General features: G+C 40.0%; 1 protein-coding gene across 3 annotated transcripts in view; it reads right to left on the reverse strand.

Annotated features, from left to right (window-relative positions):
* RAB31 (RAB31, member RAS oncogene family) overlaps positions 1-17,667 on the reverse strand; it is a 133,117-nt gene that overhangs the window by 37,887 nt on the left and 77,563 nt on the right. For 2 of the 3 annotated variants that reach the window (XM_036321813.1, XM_036321811.1), the window contains exons 4-5: positions 9,077-9,148; positions 6,796-6,902 (exon numbers count right to left, since the gene is read on the reverse strand). In XM_036321813.1, coding sequence (XP_036177706.1) covers positions 6,796-6,902; positions 9,077-9,148 — 179 coding nt within the window. The remainder of the gene's footprint in view (positions 1-6,795; positions 6,903-9,076; positions 9,149-17,667) is intronic. The other variant, XM_036321812.1, reaches the window with a different exon arrangement.

Genomic DNA, 17,667 nt, shown 5'->3' on the forward strand with positions numbered 1-17,667 from the left:
AAGCTCAGGCATATGTGGCCTGAAGTCAGACCTGCACAGATCCTTAGCTAGGTTCTGAGATTCCCTTCTTCTTTCCTACCATAAATTCCTTTCATCTAACTCAAATGCTTTTCCAAGTATGGCCTGTAGACCCCTTATAAATCACTTAAAAAAAAAAATCCTTACCCAAGGATATTTTTCCATTTGTTTCTAGAGAGTGGAATGGAAGGAGGAGGGGGAATGAGAGAGAAACATCGATGTGAGAGACACATCGACTGGTTGCCTCCTGCATGCACCCCTACTGGGGTTGGGGAACCTGCAACCAAGGTATGTACCCTTGACTGGGAATTGAACCCGAGACTCTTTGATTTGCGGGCCAATGCGTTTACCACTGAGCAAAACTGGCCAGGGCATAAATCACTTTTAAAAATGCATATGTTCCCAGCCTACCCCTGCCTAGTGAATCAGAATCTCTGGAGCTGGATCCTGGAATTTGAATTTCTAAAAAGGGCTCTCCATGGTGTTTTTATGTTCATGGAACTTCTGAAACTACTAAATCAAGGTGACCTATTTCACTTTTTTCTTTTCAAGACTTCTTTGCGCCAATTCTTCCACCAGGCCCAACACAAGGCCGGGCAGTTTCTTCCTGGGCTCCTTAGATTCTCTCTGAAGAACATTTCTTTTCTATATAGACCCCAGGCCAAATCTGCTCTCCTCACAGTCACTGGAATCAGCGCCATGCCATGCACTACTTGTTCAGAAACTTGGTGGCCCGCCACAGACTCATGTCAGCTTCTCCTGCCATCTGACTTAGGCAAATCACACCATTTTCGCTCTCCGGTCTGAGCTGCCCATGCTCTTCAAGTTAGCTGTTACCTCAGGTCCTGCACAATCACTTCAGTCGAGGTTTTCTTACTGTCTTTCAACCCTGTACATCCCTAAAATGTCCTCAAGTTTGCAATCCCTACTTCAGCATCAGCAGATGATAGGGAAAAGGGGGAAGCCCCGTCTCCCAGGCCCCATCAGGAATGGCACACTCCCTTACCAGAGCTTCTCTACAAGGCCCATCTCCACTGGGTAGGGAGAGGCACCACGGAAAAGGAGGGACGTGACATCCACTGAGCACCTACTGTGTACAGCCTGCTCAGCTACAGTAGCATCAATCCAGTTTACGTCCTCACCTTAGATTCAAGAGACTACACATTACTCCAACGTCACAACAACTTGGCACAGAAAGATTTTGTCTGGAATTCGTCAAGATACCCAGGAAAATCTCTTACAAAGATCAGAAGCTTAAAAAAAAATCCAAACCAGGAGTCCTGAATGCCCCCGACTAGATGCCTCTGAATGCCGTTCAGGTAGGGCCATGAATATGAAACACACTAACTTGATGGGCATCTCTTCTGGAGGCACTTCTGCACCCAGATACCTCAGTGGGCCGACTCAAGTCCAGGGAGTTAACTCCATTCAAATTCCAGTCCCTCTCAAAATACGACAGGCAAACAAAGCTCCTCATAAGGATGCACAAGTTTACATGACCAGTCTGCTAGATGAGACTGGCTATCCTACACACATGCACACACAAACACACGCATACTCACATACCCAACCAAACCTAGATACTGCCCCGCTCCAACCTCCAACGAAAATAAAATATGGTGTCTGACAATTATAGGAGAGCAAAGTGCTTTAGGATTAAAGTAAAAGAAGGTCAAGTTCTAAATAAAGTTTGGAGTGCGAGTTTTGGCTAACTCCCCAGAAAAAGTCATACCAGCAGGCAGAATCTGGAGCAGCCAGATTGGTTGTCCAAGAATCTGATTCCACTGCCATGGAAAGGTGTCAACAAGCCGATGGGTCGCTTCAGACTATGCTTACCAGACCATGCTTATCCCTCACCAGACCATGCTTATCTAGTGGGAGAAGGTTTATACTCTGGGCAAGGACCAATCCATCAGGATTCCCCTTCCCCACATTCCTAAATGGGAGTTTTTAATATAGTTATCTGATTTTCCTTCCTTTTGTACCTTGTATGTTCTGGGGATAAATTCATCATTTGGCCCCAAAACTCTATTTAATCATATATATTGAGATCATATATATCTATACATATGGCATTGTTTTAACATTTAGTTAAAATATACATATTAATATGTATTAATCATATATTGAGAATATATATATATCTATACATACGGCATTGTTTGAACATTTAGTTATTATTTTTACCTCAATCAGCTTTTCTTTTTTTTAAATATATTTTATTGATTTTTTACAGAAAGGAAGGGGGAGAGGTAGAGAGCCAGAAACATCAATGAGAGAGAAACATCGATCAGCTGCCTCCCGCACATCCACCACTGGGGATGTGCCCGCAACCCAGGTACATGCCCCTGACCGGAATCAAACCCGGGACCCCTCAGTCCGCAGGCCGACGCTCTATCCACCGAGCCAAACCAGTTTTGGCATCAATCAGCTTTTTGTTAACTGAAATTTTTATTGAAGTAACTGGAGATTCCCATGTAGCATAGTTATATGAAATGATACCAATAGATTCTTTGTACACTTTGCCCAGGTTCCCCAAATGGCAACATTTTTCAAATCTACAGTATAATGTCACAAACAGGATATCACCATTGATTCACTCTATATTACTTATATTTCCCCACTATTTTTATTTTAATCCTCACCCCAGGATATGTTTGGTTTTTTTAATTTTTAAAGAGAGACAGAGAGAAACATCGATTGGTTGTCTCTTGTACGCACCCCACCAGAGATCAAACCCACAACCCAGGTATGTGCCCTGATAGGAAATTGTATCTGCAACCTTTTGGTGTAAGAAATAACACTCCAACCAACTGAGCCACCCAGCCAGGATGACTTCTCCAGTTTTATTGGTACTCCTGTGTGTGTGTGTGTGTGTGTGTGTGTGTGTGTGTGTGTGTAAAGTTCTACACCATTTTCTATATTTTATTTTTTGTTAATCCTCACCAGGGAATATTTTTCGATTGATTTTTAGAGAGTGGAAGGGAGAGGGAGAGACAGAGAGAAACATCGATTGGTTGCATCCTGCATGCACCCAACCAGGGCCAGGGAACCTGTAACCAAGGTACGTGCCCTTGACCAGAATCGAACCTGAGACCTTTCAGTCTGCAGGCCAACACTCCATCCACTGAGCCAAACTGGCGGGGCAAGTTCTACACCATTTTATCACCTGTGTCAGTTCACATGTCCACTACCACAGAGAAGATACTGAACAGTTCCGATATGATAAGGAGAACTTGTGTTGTCCTTTAATATCCATGCCCCCTTTCCTCCCTCTCTCCTGCCTACGCAGCCCCTAACCATCACCTCTGGCAGCCACTAGTTTGTCCTCTATTTCTAAAATGTTTCCGTTTCAAAGTATTACACGACTGGAATCATACACTATGAAACCCGTGGAACTGGCTTTGTTCACTCAGCATAATTCCCCTCGAGGTTCACCCAAGTTGCACGTACTACTAGTTTGTTTCTCTTTATTGCTGAGTACTATTCCATGGCAGGGATACACCACAGTTTGTTTAAGCCATTCACCTTTGAAGGACATCTGGGCTGATTCTAGTTTGGGACAATTACAAATAAAGCTTCTATGAATATTCATGTGCAGGTTTGTATAAGTCAAAGTTTTCATTTCTGTGGGATAAATGCCCAACAGTGCAACTGCTGGGACATATGGTAATTGCATATTTAGGGTTTTTTTAAATTGCTGGGTGAAGGGGGTCCGTACGGGGAAAGGGGGGACAACTGTAATACTTTCAACAATAAAGATAAATTTTTAAAAACTGCCGCACTATTTTCTAAAGTGGCTGCACCATTTTACACAATTTGTGAGTGATCCAGTTTTTCACATCCTCACATGTTTGTTGATGGTTTCTAATATAACTCTTGTAATCTGAAAACATACTTTGTATGATTTTAAACTGTTTTAAATTTATTGAAGTTTCTGATACGGCTTAATATTTGGTCTATCCTGGAGAATGCTCCATGTGAGCTTGAGGATAATAAGTTTTTCACACTGATTTTTATACTTCCTATTCTCCCTTTCAGAGAGCGAGAGACAGAGACAGAGAGACAGAGGAAGCAGTCTAAGGCGGAGGGCCTTTTGCAGACAACTACCGCCATACACTGCTTAACCACAGGGATATGTTCTGAGAAATTGTGCGAACATCACAGAGAGCATTTACACAAGTCTAGATGGTACAGCCTACGACACACCTAGGATATATGGCATATTCCACTGCTCCTAGGCATAAGCCTGTACAGCATGTTACTGTACAAAACAGCATGAGATTAGATCACGCACAAGAGAAAATGATACAAAATTGGAAGTAACTATAAATGAGCATGATGTTTCTTTGTTGGATGATAGAAATGTTCTAAAATTAGATGTCATAACGACTGCATAACTCTATAAATATGCTAACATTGATTGACCTATATACTTCAAACAGGTGCATTTTATGGTTTATAAATTATCTTAATAAAAATATTAACATTTAAATGTTTAAATTTTTTTTACTTACTAGCATCAAACTAGTTTTTCTTGTTGACTTAACCAGAGGTTGGAAGGAGAATTGCAAAGGGAATCGTTTCTTTCTGCATGATTCAGTAACAGGCAGATCTAAAATAACTTTGAGTATAAGAAAAGATACATATTCCACACTTTAAACTACAACTGCGGGGTCTTAGAAGCCACATTCAGACTTCACTGATGCCAAACTAGAAGAGAAAGGGTATTATATTAGCCAGAGAACTAGGACTCGTGTGACAGTGGCCCATGATGTCTCCACTGGATGTATAGCTGGGAGGTGGTCTTGCATTGTCTCCCATTGGGCATGGAGGGGCTGTGAGTGAATCTGTGGCTGGAGGTGAGATGGGTGAATCATGCATTATGGAAACTGTACATGTGGGAATTGGCTAGCACAAAGCAGAATGCTTGCTGAGAAGTACCCTATACAGTGCTATTTCACCCTCAGAAATAGTGTCTTTAGGTGCCAGTAGCCAAGCCAACATGTCACAGACATGTTTTGTCTGCCCAGACTGTACTTTACTAGAAACTTCCCATTTTCCAAACTAGTCACCCTCCCATTCTTAAAGTTATGCGGGAAAAATAATTTTGTATTACTCAAATCCCCTCCCTTGACCACAAATGCCTTGTCATGATGGGGGAAATCCTTCCATAGAAATGACTAGAAATAGAGAGTGCCAGGAACTAAAGTTGGAATATATGGCATACCAGAGCTAAAGGCAGCTCTGTTTTTTACCATGTAGTACCAGTGCCTTCCAATAAATTCCTTTTTTTTTCCCTGAAATTAATTTCAATTGGGTTTTGGTTCCATGTAACCAAATAATCCCATTCAAGTTTAAATCATTTTCTGCGTAGATTCTAGTCTGTCAGCTCTCCCACAATATACAAGGCTTAATTCACCTAAAAGTCACACCTTTACTGCAGTTCAATGGTGTCAGATGATAGCGCCTTCTCTCAGAAAAGGCCATCTCTACCCACCCATGCTACCCCCTTCTAATGACAAAAGTTAAACTGGGAATACAAGTAAACTATTTCAGGATTACAGTAAAGAAGCTAGGGATCTGAACTAAGTCTGGGGAGTTTAAAGGTTGGTACAGCCCCCAAAAAAACAAATGATTAATTGGTGTTGACGGCTGTTATTATAAACCAACCCAATGCAATGTGATATAAAGCTTTTGAAAACCCAAAGAAACAGAGCAATTTGTTGAAAGCCATGTTAAGAGCTTTTGCAAGATCTTTTTTCACTGTTATTTAACTTTGGTTTAATCATATTTGGATTAGCAAAATCTGGAGCATGATGCCATTGGCTGTATAAAAGTCAACTACTGGGATTGCTGAGAATTAAATTAACCAGAGGAATGGAGACAACCAAAATTCTCTATTTTTCTTTCATAAAATTTTTATTGAATAAAAATAAGTAGCTTATCAGGCTAGATAGAGTTATCATCAAATCTCTAGCCCATGTGGACTGTGTGTCTACAAACATCTCTCCAGGTATAAGAATTCAACAACCCAGTGCTTCTGGAACAAGCCAACATGTTCATATAGGATGGGTCACATTCAGATCTTAGGACAAAACAGTGATTTTACAGACTTTACTACATCTTTAAATTAAGTATAGAAATAAAACAAACAGGGATGTGTGGAAAATGTTAAGAATCTCTCACTGTGGCTGATGTGGCTCAGTTGGTTAGAACATCATCCCATACACCAAAAGGTCATGGGTTCAATTTCTAATTTCTAATCAGGTTTCAGGTTCGGTCCCCAGTTGGGGTGCTTATGAGAGGCAACCAATCAATGTTTCTCTTTTACATTGATGTTTCTCTCTCCCTCTCCCTCTCTCCCTCTCCCCTCCTCTCTAAAATAAATAAAATCATATCCTCAGGTGAGAATTAAAAAAAAAAATCTAACTCTCCTTACCATATGAAAGTTACTAAAATGGTGATTGTAGTAACAATGACAATAATAATGAAAGGTAAAAACAATAAAACCAAAGACATCTAGTGTCAGGGATGTAACTGTGCTGTGTGTAGGAGGTTTTATTTTAATATTCATTATTGTCTGGTCCATCAAATTTGCATTTCCCTACTATTTTCCCTTAATTCTACTCTTAATGTCACCTTGACTACCACAAGTAAATGAATGTTGATTAAATTATTACACTGAGGATAATACAGGCATGACAGCTTTTTACACACAGACATTTGGGGATGGAAGAAATTAACTACACACAAAAAAGTTTAAATGCATCTTACCTAATATCTGAGAGATCACATTTGTTTCCAGCGATAGCCATGACAATGTTTTCTGGACCATGTTCTTTCAGTTCTTTCACCCATTTCTTCAAGGTATGGAATGAGTCCTAAATTCAAAGGATAAATCAAGCATTGGAAAGACCCATCAACATACTAGAGTTATGTGTTCCTAACATAACGCTATGCGCATAACCCTGTATAATTCTATATACAGTATTTCAACCAAGTAGAAATACAAACTCAACACAATTAATCGAGAAAAATATTTTTAGGAGGCTTACCTAGATCAACAAACTACTCCTATCTTGATACACATTCTAATATTAGCTAAATTATACTTAAATAGACTAATAAAAGGTTTCCTTTTCTAAAACTGGATAAAGTTAAGCTATGTAATCTTAACCAATGTCACCCCAGTAAATTTAATAAAAATATTTCTGCAAAAAATACAAATAAAAAATAAAACTGAAAGCAAACAAGAAAAAAAAAACCCTTCATAAACATGGACAATAGTATGGTGGTTACCAGAGGGAAGAGGGGTGAGGGGTAGTAAAGGGTAAAGGGGGTCAAAATATGGTGACGGAAGATTTGACTTTGAGTGGTAAATATAGTGCAATTACACATGATGTATCATAGAGTTGTACACTTGAAACCTATATAATTTTATTAACTAATGTCACCCCAATAAGTTTAATTTAAAAAGTAATAATAGCTCCATTAAAAGTGAAATAAGCCAGTCAGAGAAGGATAAATACCACATGATCTCACTCATTTGTGGAATATAATGAACAACATAAACTGATGAACAAGGACAGATCCAGAGACGGAGAGGCATCGATCGGACCGTCGGGCCTCGGAGGGAAGGGGGCGGGGGATCAACCAAAGGACTTATATGCAAGCATATAGGCCTAACCAATGGACACGGACAACAGGGGGGTGAGGGCATGAGTGGGGGGATAGGGGGTAACGTGGGGATAAGGACACATATGTAAAAACTTAATCAATAAAATTTTTTTTAAAAAGTATAGCCTTGACTTAGAATGAAAAAGGACTATATCATAGGACTAAGACAATGTTCATGTTTACCTCAGAAAAGAAAAAGGAATCTCTCTCTCTCTCTCTCTCTCTCTCACACACACACACATACACACACACATACACTTTAGAGCAGCGGTTCTCAACCTGTGGGTCGCGACCCCTTTGGGGGTCGAACGACCCTTTCACAGGGGTCGCCGAAGACCATCGGAAAACACATATATAATTACATATTGTTTTGTGATTAATCACTATGCTTTAATTATGTTCAATTTGTAACAATGAAATTGGGGGTCACCACAACATGAGGAACTGTATTAAAGGGTTGCGGCATTAGGAAGGTTGAGAACCACTGCTTTAGAGTCTGTTTTCCTTTCTGTCCTTTACTCACAACTGTCCTCCAGGAAACAAGCCAAGGCAGATACCACGTTTAGGTAAAAGTGGTCAGGAACTCCTGGATGGTAACTGTGATGACTCATTAAACTAGCAGTCCTGTGCACTGAGTCATCGCTCCAGGAGTGGGAAAAAAATGTCAGCAAACCACTGCAGTCAGTTGTTGATATCCTGGATCCTCAATGTGATCACTAAAAATATACTTATATGTGCACAAACACACTATCCATACATAAACACTCTCCTTGGCATTTTATGTAGTGTGATTGAAGCATTAATAGAAGATAAGTCTTTTATAATTATAAAGCATGCAGAACTTAAAAATAAATTTCCTTTTCCTAAAAAGCTGACATTCTGGACAATAGTACTAGCAGGCATGACCCTGCCTCTATAGGCAAACAGTCAAATTTTAAAAATGAATGTTCGCCCTAGCCGGTTTGGCTCAGTGGATAGAGCGTCGTCCTGCGGACTGAAGGGTCCGGGTTTGATTCCAGCCAAGGGCACATGCCCGGGTTGCAGGCTCGATCCCCAGTAGAGGGTATGCAGGAAGCAGCCAATCGATAATTCTCTCTTATCATTGATGTTTCTATTTCTCCCCCTCTCCCTTCCTCTCTGAAGTAAATAAATATGAATGTTCACTGTTGTTTATTTAAGTTAGCAGATAAACCTGGAATCTTCCTTACATACAGGTGATATAAACTCAATATCTAGTGTTCATTATCCCTGACAATCACATTATGAAATCTCATTCCAGGCTACTGTCAAGATTTAAGCAGTGAAATCTCTTCTTTGGTCTTTCTAAGAGATAGAATCACCATAAGTGACATCTAAATTCTAAAGGTGACATGCTTACCTGTTTGGTAATATCATACACTATGACAGCTGCAGCGGATCCACGATAGTACATGGGAGCCAAGGAATGGAACTGTTTAGGAATAATAAATAGTTTTAGGCCAAAGTGAATGCATTTTATGCAACCCCAAATTAAATGTAAAACTTTACCCTACAGCACCCCTAGAAGATCCCTGAATCCCCCCTAGAATTTTCCCAGCGTTCATATCAGATATAAATATTTCTCCTTGACTACACATATACGCTTAAGGTTTACAGACCATGAAATTCACTCTTGGGCAAAGGCCAAAAATAAATTTTCTTTTAAATATTAATATCCTATGAATTGTCTTTTCTCTGCTGCTCATCACTTATTTGATATGGCTGACCCAGGGCAATCTTATTAGAATTACACAGCAGTAAGTAAAAGATGTTTCCCAAAAAGAGGAAGAGAGGAGACTGCACAGGTCACAAGACCCTCACTGAGCCATTAATGAGGAACACTGCAGCAAGGGCACCTCGGCAACCGCCCTCGGGTCTTGGATGGCTGCATCCCTCCACCACATGACAAATGGTGAGAGCGATGAGCTCCATTCCAGAATGGGAACAAAGCAAGTCTCATCGGTCACTGGAATCATTTATCCCTAAGCAGGATACATATAGATTTTATGTATAGTTGAAGAATGTATCTTTGAATATATTTTGGAGGGGTTTTGAAAGTCAATAAGAAAAAGATAATTCAGCTCAACAACAAAAAAAAATGGACAAAGGTGATAGGTAGATAGGTCACAGAAGAAGAGATATAAATTGCCAATTAATATTTTAAACCATGTCCAATTATACTAAAATAAAATAAAAGCAATAATGAGGCATTTATTAATTTAATAAATATTCAAAAGATTTATCATATCCAGTCAGTACGGAATTGGTAAGGGAAGCACTAAACTACATGGGAATCTATTTTAAGACTTTCTTATAAGAAGATGCTCAATATCATTGAACATCAGGGAAATGCAATTCAAAACCACAATGAGATATCACCTCACATCTATGAGGATGGCTATTAAACAAAAACCCTGAAAGCTAACAAGTGTTAGTGAGGATGTGGAGAAAAGGGAACCCTTATAAATTGTTAGTGGGAATGTAAGTACAGCCATTATGGAAAACAGTATGAAGGTTCCTCAAAAAATTACAAGTAGAATTACCATAGGATCCCTTTGGGGTATATACACAATCAAGAGAAATGAAATCAGTGCCTCAAAGAGATACCTGCACTCCCATCTTCACTGCAGTATTAATCACAATGGATAAGACATGGAAACAACCTAAGTGTTCATCAACGAATGAATGGATAAGAAAATGTGAGATATATGTATATATATGTATGTACATATACATATGTATATGTATGTGTGTATACATATATTTATATGTATATATAATGGAATATTATCCAGCCTTATAAAAGAAAGAGTGCCTGCCATTTTCAACAATATGGATGAGCCTGGAGTACATCATGCTACATGAAATAAGCTAGGCACCGAAAGAAAAAAACTGCATGATCTCACTTATATATGAAATCTAAAAAAGTTAAATATATAGAAGCGGAGAGTAGAACAGTGGCTACAAGGAGTTTAGGGTGGCTGGGAGGATGGAAGATGTTGGTCAAAGGGACAAAGTTGTCATTATGTTAGATGAATTAGTTCTAGAGATGTAATGTACAGCACCATGACTATCCTATATAATAAAAGGCTAATATGCAAATCGACCAAACGGCAGAATGACCAGTCACTATGATACACACTGACCACCAGGGGGCAGATGCTCAATGCAGGAGCTGCCTCCTGGTGGTCAGTGAGCTCCCACAGGGGGAACACCGCTTAGCCATAAGCCAGGCTCATGGCTGGCAAGTGCAGCAGTGGTAGCGGTAGCCTCACCTGCCTCTGCAGCAGTGCTAAGGATGTCTGACTGCCAACTTAGGCCCACTCTCCATGGGGAGTAGGCCTAAGCCATCAGTCGGACATCCCCCGAGGGCTCCCAGACTGCGAGAGGGTATAGGCCAGGCTGAGCTCCCTGCCCCCACACCGAGTGCATGAATTTCATGCACCGAGCCTCTAGTGGTTAACAATAGTATGTTAAATCTGGAAATTTGCCAAAAAGCTAGATTTCAGATGCTTTCACAAGTAAAAAAAGGTAAGAAGATATGTTAATTACACTGACAATAGTAATCATTTTACTATGTATACATACATCAAATCATCATGTTGTATACCTAAAATATATATGAATTTTATTTTTTAAAAAGAAACACCTTCTTTCAAAGCCACTGTTGGTAATATATATCAAAAGTTTAAATGTGCATACTGGTTAAACCAGTATTTCCACTTGTAGGAACATATACTAGAGTTATCTTCATACACACAAAGATACAATCTCGGTTACACATGGGAGCAAATATTATGAAACCAACCTAGATTAATCATAGAGAATGCACCAATGGTATATGTATGTAAGGGAATATTCCACAACAATTAAAATGATGAGGAGGATTTTTATTTCTGGGAAAAGGTATCTCTGACATACTGTTAAATGAAAAAACAGACTCAAAGCAGCATATGCCGCATAATATAATTTAAGTAAAAGGTGTGTAGGTGTCTGTGTGTACAGGTATGAAATGCTTCTCAAAATGTTAACAGTGGGATTTATTAGTGATTTGTACATTTCCTTACAAGAGTCTGAATAGTATACATTTTTACAATGATTTTTAAATAAAATGGTTTTTAACTTCTTAAAAAAGTAGCCATTTTTATTGGGGAGTAGGAGAGGGCACAGGGAGGGAAGGAAGCAAGAACGGATCCTGAAGCTTTTCCAGCAAACAACAGAAGTATCACTCATTCATTTTTATTTTTCACCCAATACTTATCCTGGAATAAGTACTTGCCAACATCAGCCCGCAGGTTTCCCTTTCATTGTTCCCCTTTTACTGCTAGTGCGGCTCTCACAGAGTGGACAGAAGCAGGCAACTCTTGCCCAACTCCATGCCCTCATGCACGGCACCACCTTAAAAAGAAGCTGGTGCCTCTGTGGTTGTGGGCTGGATGGAGCTCAGGATGAACTCAGGAGTTCCCAGCTGAAGGGCCTGGGCCTCTTGCCAGGACTCACCAGAGGACAGCACGCCATTTCCACGTGTGCCTTTCCATAGTCAATGACTGCCCAACACAGTGTTTGTTATAATATTAGGCATCAATAAAACTATTTTAATCCATCCTTTGGCAATTCACTCCACATGTAGAAAACAAAATAAAAATTTCTGCCCAAACGAAGAAAAATACCACAATGTATTTTTGAAACAGTCCTGCTTTGCTAAGGGTAGGGAATGCATATAAAAGTGTCCTTGCAGCGCGATCATATAAAATGTTCATTTTTTTCAAAGTAGCCTCCATATAAGACCGGTCCATTTAAACACACCAAATAGGAGAATCAGTACAAAATGTGTATCTCAAAAATCAAGGTACATGTGGGCGCAAACACAGAGAGGGACAAACCGTGGCTATCTTCTAAGACAGAGTTCATTTTCAGCTGTAAGACCATGAACTGAATCTAAAATGGTCACTGGTGTGCTGGTCTCATGAATTATTGAATAGGTCTTTGTATATAATGCATTACTTGTTCTTTCCTTCCTCCAAATGGAATCATTTTGAAATAAATCTGTTGGTGAAGCCACTTACACGACTTTATTGCCGGGGACTTGGGAGTTTTAATGACTTCAAGTTTGCATCTCAGTTCTAAAACCCAATAATGCATTGACCAAAGGATAATACTTGTGGAGGACAATAGGATAAATCACTTCCAGCCTACAACATACATACTTTTCCTCATACGAATATAAAACAAAAGCACCACAATCAGCCTCAATACTCGTGACATGATTCAATTTCCACAGGGTCAGAAGACTGACAAAGCACTCCCATAGAAGATTTCTTCTAGAAACAAAGTTCACAATCAGGGGAAGTTGATAAAATTTTTTTAAATCTCACCTTGAAAGGTTATTTGAAAATTAGCAAAACAGATGCCAATTCAAAATTCTTTCTTCTCTAACTATCAAACAGAGTATCTATAATACCAAATTAAAATGTTCAGATAACTCTTAGAACTCTTAGAACAAACACAGGAAATTGTGAAAAGCCAATTTGTCCCCTCAAAAGAAATGGCTGTTTGTGTTCTTAGTATGTGTGAATGCTTGTTTTTAAAAAAAAAAAATATGTTTTTATTCTTTTTAGAGAGAGAGAAAAGGGGGGAGGGAGAGAGAAACATGGATGTGAGAAACATCAATTGGTTGCCTCTCGCACACACCCTGACCTAGGATGGAACCTGCAACCTGGGTATGTGTCCTGACCAGGAACTGAACCAGTGACCTTTCGGTGCATGAGATGATGCTCAACCAATTGAGCCACACCAGCCAGGGGAAATGCTTGTTTTTTCATTGTTGACTGTCTACAGCAGGGGTGGAGAATGGCCTGAGAAATCATTTGGTCTGGCCCTGCCAAGGCATTACGGGTGAGTTAATTAAATGTTTGATCAAATATAGCAGGCTAATTTTTAAGTTGATTATTTTGTATGGCCCGAGAATGATGTTATAAATATCCAAATGGCCCTTGGCAGAAAAAAGGTTCTCCATCCCTGGTCCACAGGATAAGAGAGAAGGGAATGGCCTTCGAGCTCCTTAGGTCCTCAGCTTTGACAGATGGATACTAATAACCCTGTCCCGGCTTTCATCAACTGGTAGAAGCAACTGGCCAGTGTATTTTGAGAGCATTGAAAACGTTCATACACTTTGATTCAACAATTCCACTACTTAAGGGAATAATCAGAGATGATCACAAAGTAACCAGAATTCATTCTAGAATGATCAATAATGCTGAAAAATTGGAACCACCCTCAATGCCTAACCATCAGGAACTGAAAACATAAATTTGGCTTAGCAATATAATGGACTATTAGGCAGAGCAATTAAACTCAGGTTTCTGAAGAGCATGAAATGGCACAGGAGGAAAGATGGCCTAGTTTGGTATTTTCCGAAGGTCTTCTGCAGAACCCTGTATCCTTGAGGTGCTTTCTGGAAAAAAAAGCTTTCTTAGCCAAATAAGTTTGAGAAACACCACATATAACAATGTTCCCTGGAGGCTTACAAGATATTATTAGTACCTTAGAGACTCTGAAAAATGTTTATAGTAAAAAAACCATTTATTTTGTTTGAACTCAGGATTTCTCATTTATTTTGGAAGTGGTACATATTAACATCTAGGGAACCAGTGTGCTCAGAACCGGCCATAGGACGTAGTACGAAGATCTAGACTCAAGGCGGAATCCGGAGACAGTGCCTGGCTTTACACTGTTTCATATTCTATAAAATGGAGGAAAAGGTAAGGATAGGGTCGGTGGTGATAGCGAAGGTTCTTCCAGCTCCGTGACAACACTCGTGGCCAAGGTGAGGCAGGCTCTGGATAGAAAGAATCTCCCTCCCTTGCCGGACTCTTGATTTTACAGAGGCCTTACCTGCAACACAAACCTCCCTTCTGCCTATCCCACACTATCGTGTGTGTGTGTGTGTGTGTGTGTGTGTGTGTGTGTGTGTGTATGTGTACTCAGCACACAGTGGAAAGTATTATTCCAAGAAATGTCCTAATCCCTCAGGACCACCCAGTCTGCTTCAGGCAAAATTCCTTAAATGCAGGTTTGTGGCAACATAAATTCCACAGCAGCAAAACTAGGCATGTCAAGAATGAGCAGTGGTGGAAAATACACGAAGTTTCCAAACAAGGACAGGCTCCAGCTGGGGTTGGCCTCCCCAGATGAGGATTATCCAGGCCCCAGGTCTCAGGCATCGGGTCCAGGAGCTTGCAGGGATTGGTTCTATACTATGATTTTCAGAGAACGCTCTGTCCCTGGAGAGTCGCTTCAAAGCATCCTGAGAGCCGGTGCTGGTCTATCTCAGGTGCCAGTGCACAGTCAGAAATGTTCACCCTCCCACAGAACACTGGGGCCACGAACTGTCAAGGGCAGAAGCCAAAACATCCTGAGGGCCATTAGGATTCAAACAAGGAGGGAAGTGGTAGAGGAAAATTCCTGACATTCCCAACATTCTCAGCTGGCAAAAGTTGAATGGAAAAACCATTACTGAATGTTCTCTCTGTGCCATTCAGAAGAACATCCCTGACTTTCACACAGACCCTCTCTCTCCACAGAAAAGCAGAGGGTCTGTTTCATATGCTTACGCAAATGTCCTAAAGCCCAAAAGTTTATAAAGTTGAACAGAAAAGGGGCTGGGAGATTACAGCATACTGAATTATTAACAGTGGTTATTTCTGAATAATTCCACACAGGCAGACCACCATTTATTTTAATATTTCTGATCTTTTAAAAAATTTTAAAAGGATATGGTACTTTTGCAATGAGAAGGGGACTTTTTCCCCTTTCGTTTTACTTGTTTCTTTTTTTTTTTTAAATATACTTTACTGATTTTTTACAGAGAGGAAGGGAGAGAGATAGAGAGTTAGAAACATCGATCAGCTGCCTCCTGCACATCTCCCACTGGGAATGTGCCCGCAACCAAGGTACATGACCTTGACTGGAATCGTACCTGGGACCCTTCAGTCCGCAGGCTCTATCCACTGAGCCAAACCGGTTTCGGCTACTTGTTTCTTAATGTGCCAATTAACATCAAAGAGCTTCCTCAGCATTCAGGAATCAAAGGGATGAAGCTAAGTACCAGGAGGGGGTGGGGCTTAGAGGTGACCTGTCATGCATTTGACTTCTATAGACAAGGTGCTGTGCAAATTTTCTGTAGGAGAAAATGATCCATCACAAGTCCAAACATTTTTCCATTAAAAAGGTGTTGTAGGGAGGGTATGGATTAGTGTCTTTTAAAAGACAAGGTAATGAACTGGCATATTTTGATGCCTAGAATAATGCATAAAACAGAATCAAGGTTCTGAAATGCTATTGAAATTCATTTTTTCATGAATACCCAACTGCAGGGAACCTCAGAGCTAATCCCTGTGTTGAGGAGCAAATGGAATCTCCTAAAAGTCCAGAACTATGGCCCATCCCACCCCACAGCCACCGTTTTATGCAGTTGGAGGAAATGCCAGTTAGGTTGGTCATGTCTCTCCCTCTCTCTTCTCTGCTAAGTTTGATTTAGTCTCTCATCCTTAGCCCTCCCGCTCCATGTAAATGTCCAACTTTGAGATAAGTCTCCCTGAAGAATGGGACAACAGGCAAACATCACCAGGGAACATGCCCAAACAGAACAGACCCAGGGTCTGAGAGCCACCATGGCAGGGCCTGATGCAGCACTCCTCAGCCACTCCTCCCTCTTTTCCCCAGCTCAGGCCATCTTGCCTTGAGTGCCATCCAGAAGCTTCCATCAGAACATTTAGATATTGCAGTGGCCTCCACACTGGCTATACAATAGCCAGAGGAACCCTGATTTAAGAGCTGACTTTATGGCATTTATTTACATCAAGCATGTCAAACTCACGGCCCGTGGGCCACATGCGGCCCACAGTGAATATTTTTGTGGCCCAGCCAATATAACGGTATGTAAGAAACATTTTAATAAAAATTTCATAACTTAATTTTTACACTATCCTGTTATACATAATTATTAATAACAAACTACGTTTGCTAATGGCTGATTACTATAATCGTGTTGCATTCATTTCCCTTATGCACAGGCGCACCATTTCTCTCCACTAATACTAGCAGCAAATATTTTAGCAGTCAATTGCCACGTCATTAGTCTTGGACTGACTTTTTTGGTGTGCGCAACAGGAAATATTTTGCTTTTGGAGAACAAGAAAAATAGGTTTATTTGCATTAGGCTTATTAATTTGTGCAGTTATTCAGTTTCTGGTAAGTTAATGTTCAAGAAAAAACAAATTTTTATTAAAATGTTCTATTATTTTATGTTAACAATTACTCACTTATTTCAGCCCTTTGTATTCAACATGTCTCTATCAGAATAAACCTACGTTTCTGTGAAAATTGAAGTTTTAACCTTGTTTATTTGACCCGTGTTAGCCTTTGAGTTTGACATGCTTGATTTACATAGATCATTAAATCTATTTTCAACATTTTATTATGGAAATTTTCAAACAAATACACAAGAAGAGAGCATAATATGATGCATGTCCATTTTCTCATCCCCTTAGGGCAGTGATGGCGAACCTATGACACTCGTGTCAGAGGTGACAGGCAAACTCATTTTTTGGTTGATTTTTCTTTGTTAAATGGCATTTAAATATATAAAATAAATATCAAAAATATGTCTTTGTTTTACTATGATTGCAAATATCAAAAAATTTCTATATGTGACACGGCACCAGAGTTAAGTTAGGGTTTTTCAAAATGCTGACACACCGAGCTCAAAAGGTTCACCATCACTGCCCTAGGGCCTAGGCTCAAGATCATCTCTAACACCTGGTCCCTGCATGTTCCTACCCTTTCCTCACTTCCCACCCACCCTACCACCGGAGTCTTCTGAAGCAGACACTTAACATCATATTGTGCTAACTGTTAAGCAGAGTAATTTCTTCAAATAAAAATCAAACT

The sequence above is a fragment of the Myotis myotis genome, unplaced genomic scaffold (genome assembly GCF_014108235.1).
Source record: "Myotis myotis isolate mMyoMyo1 unplaced genomic scaffold, mMyoMyo1.p scaffold_m19_p_9, whole genome shotgun sequence".
NCBI classification, from domain to species: Eukaryota; Metazoa; Chordata; class Mammalia; order Chiroptera; family Vespertilionidae; genus Myotis; species Myotis myotis.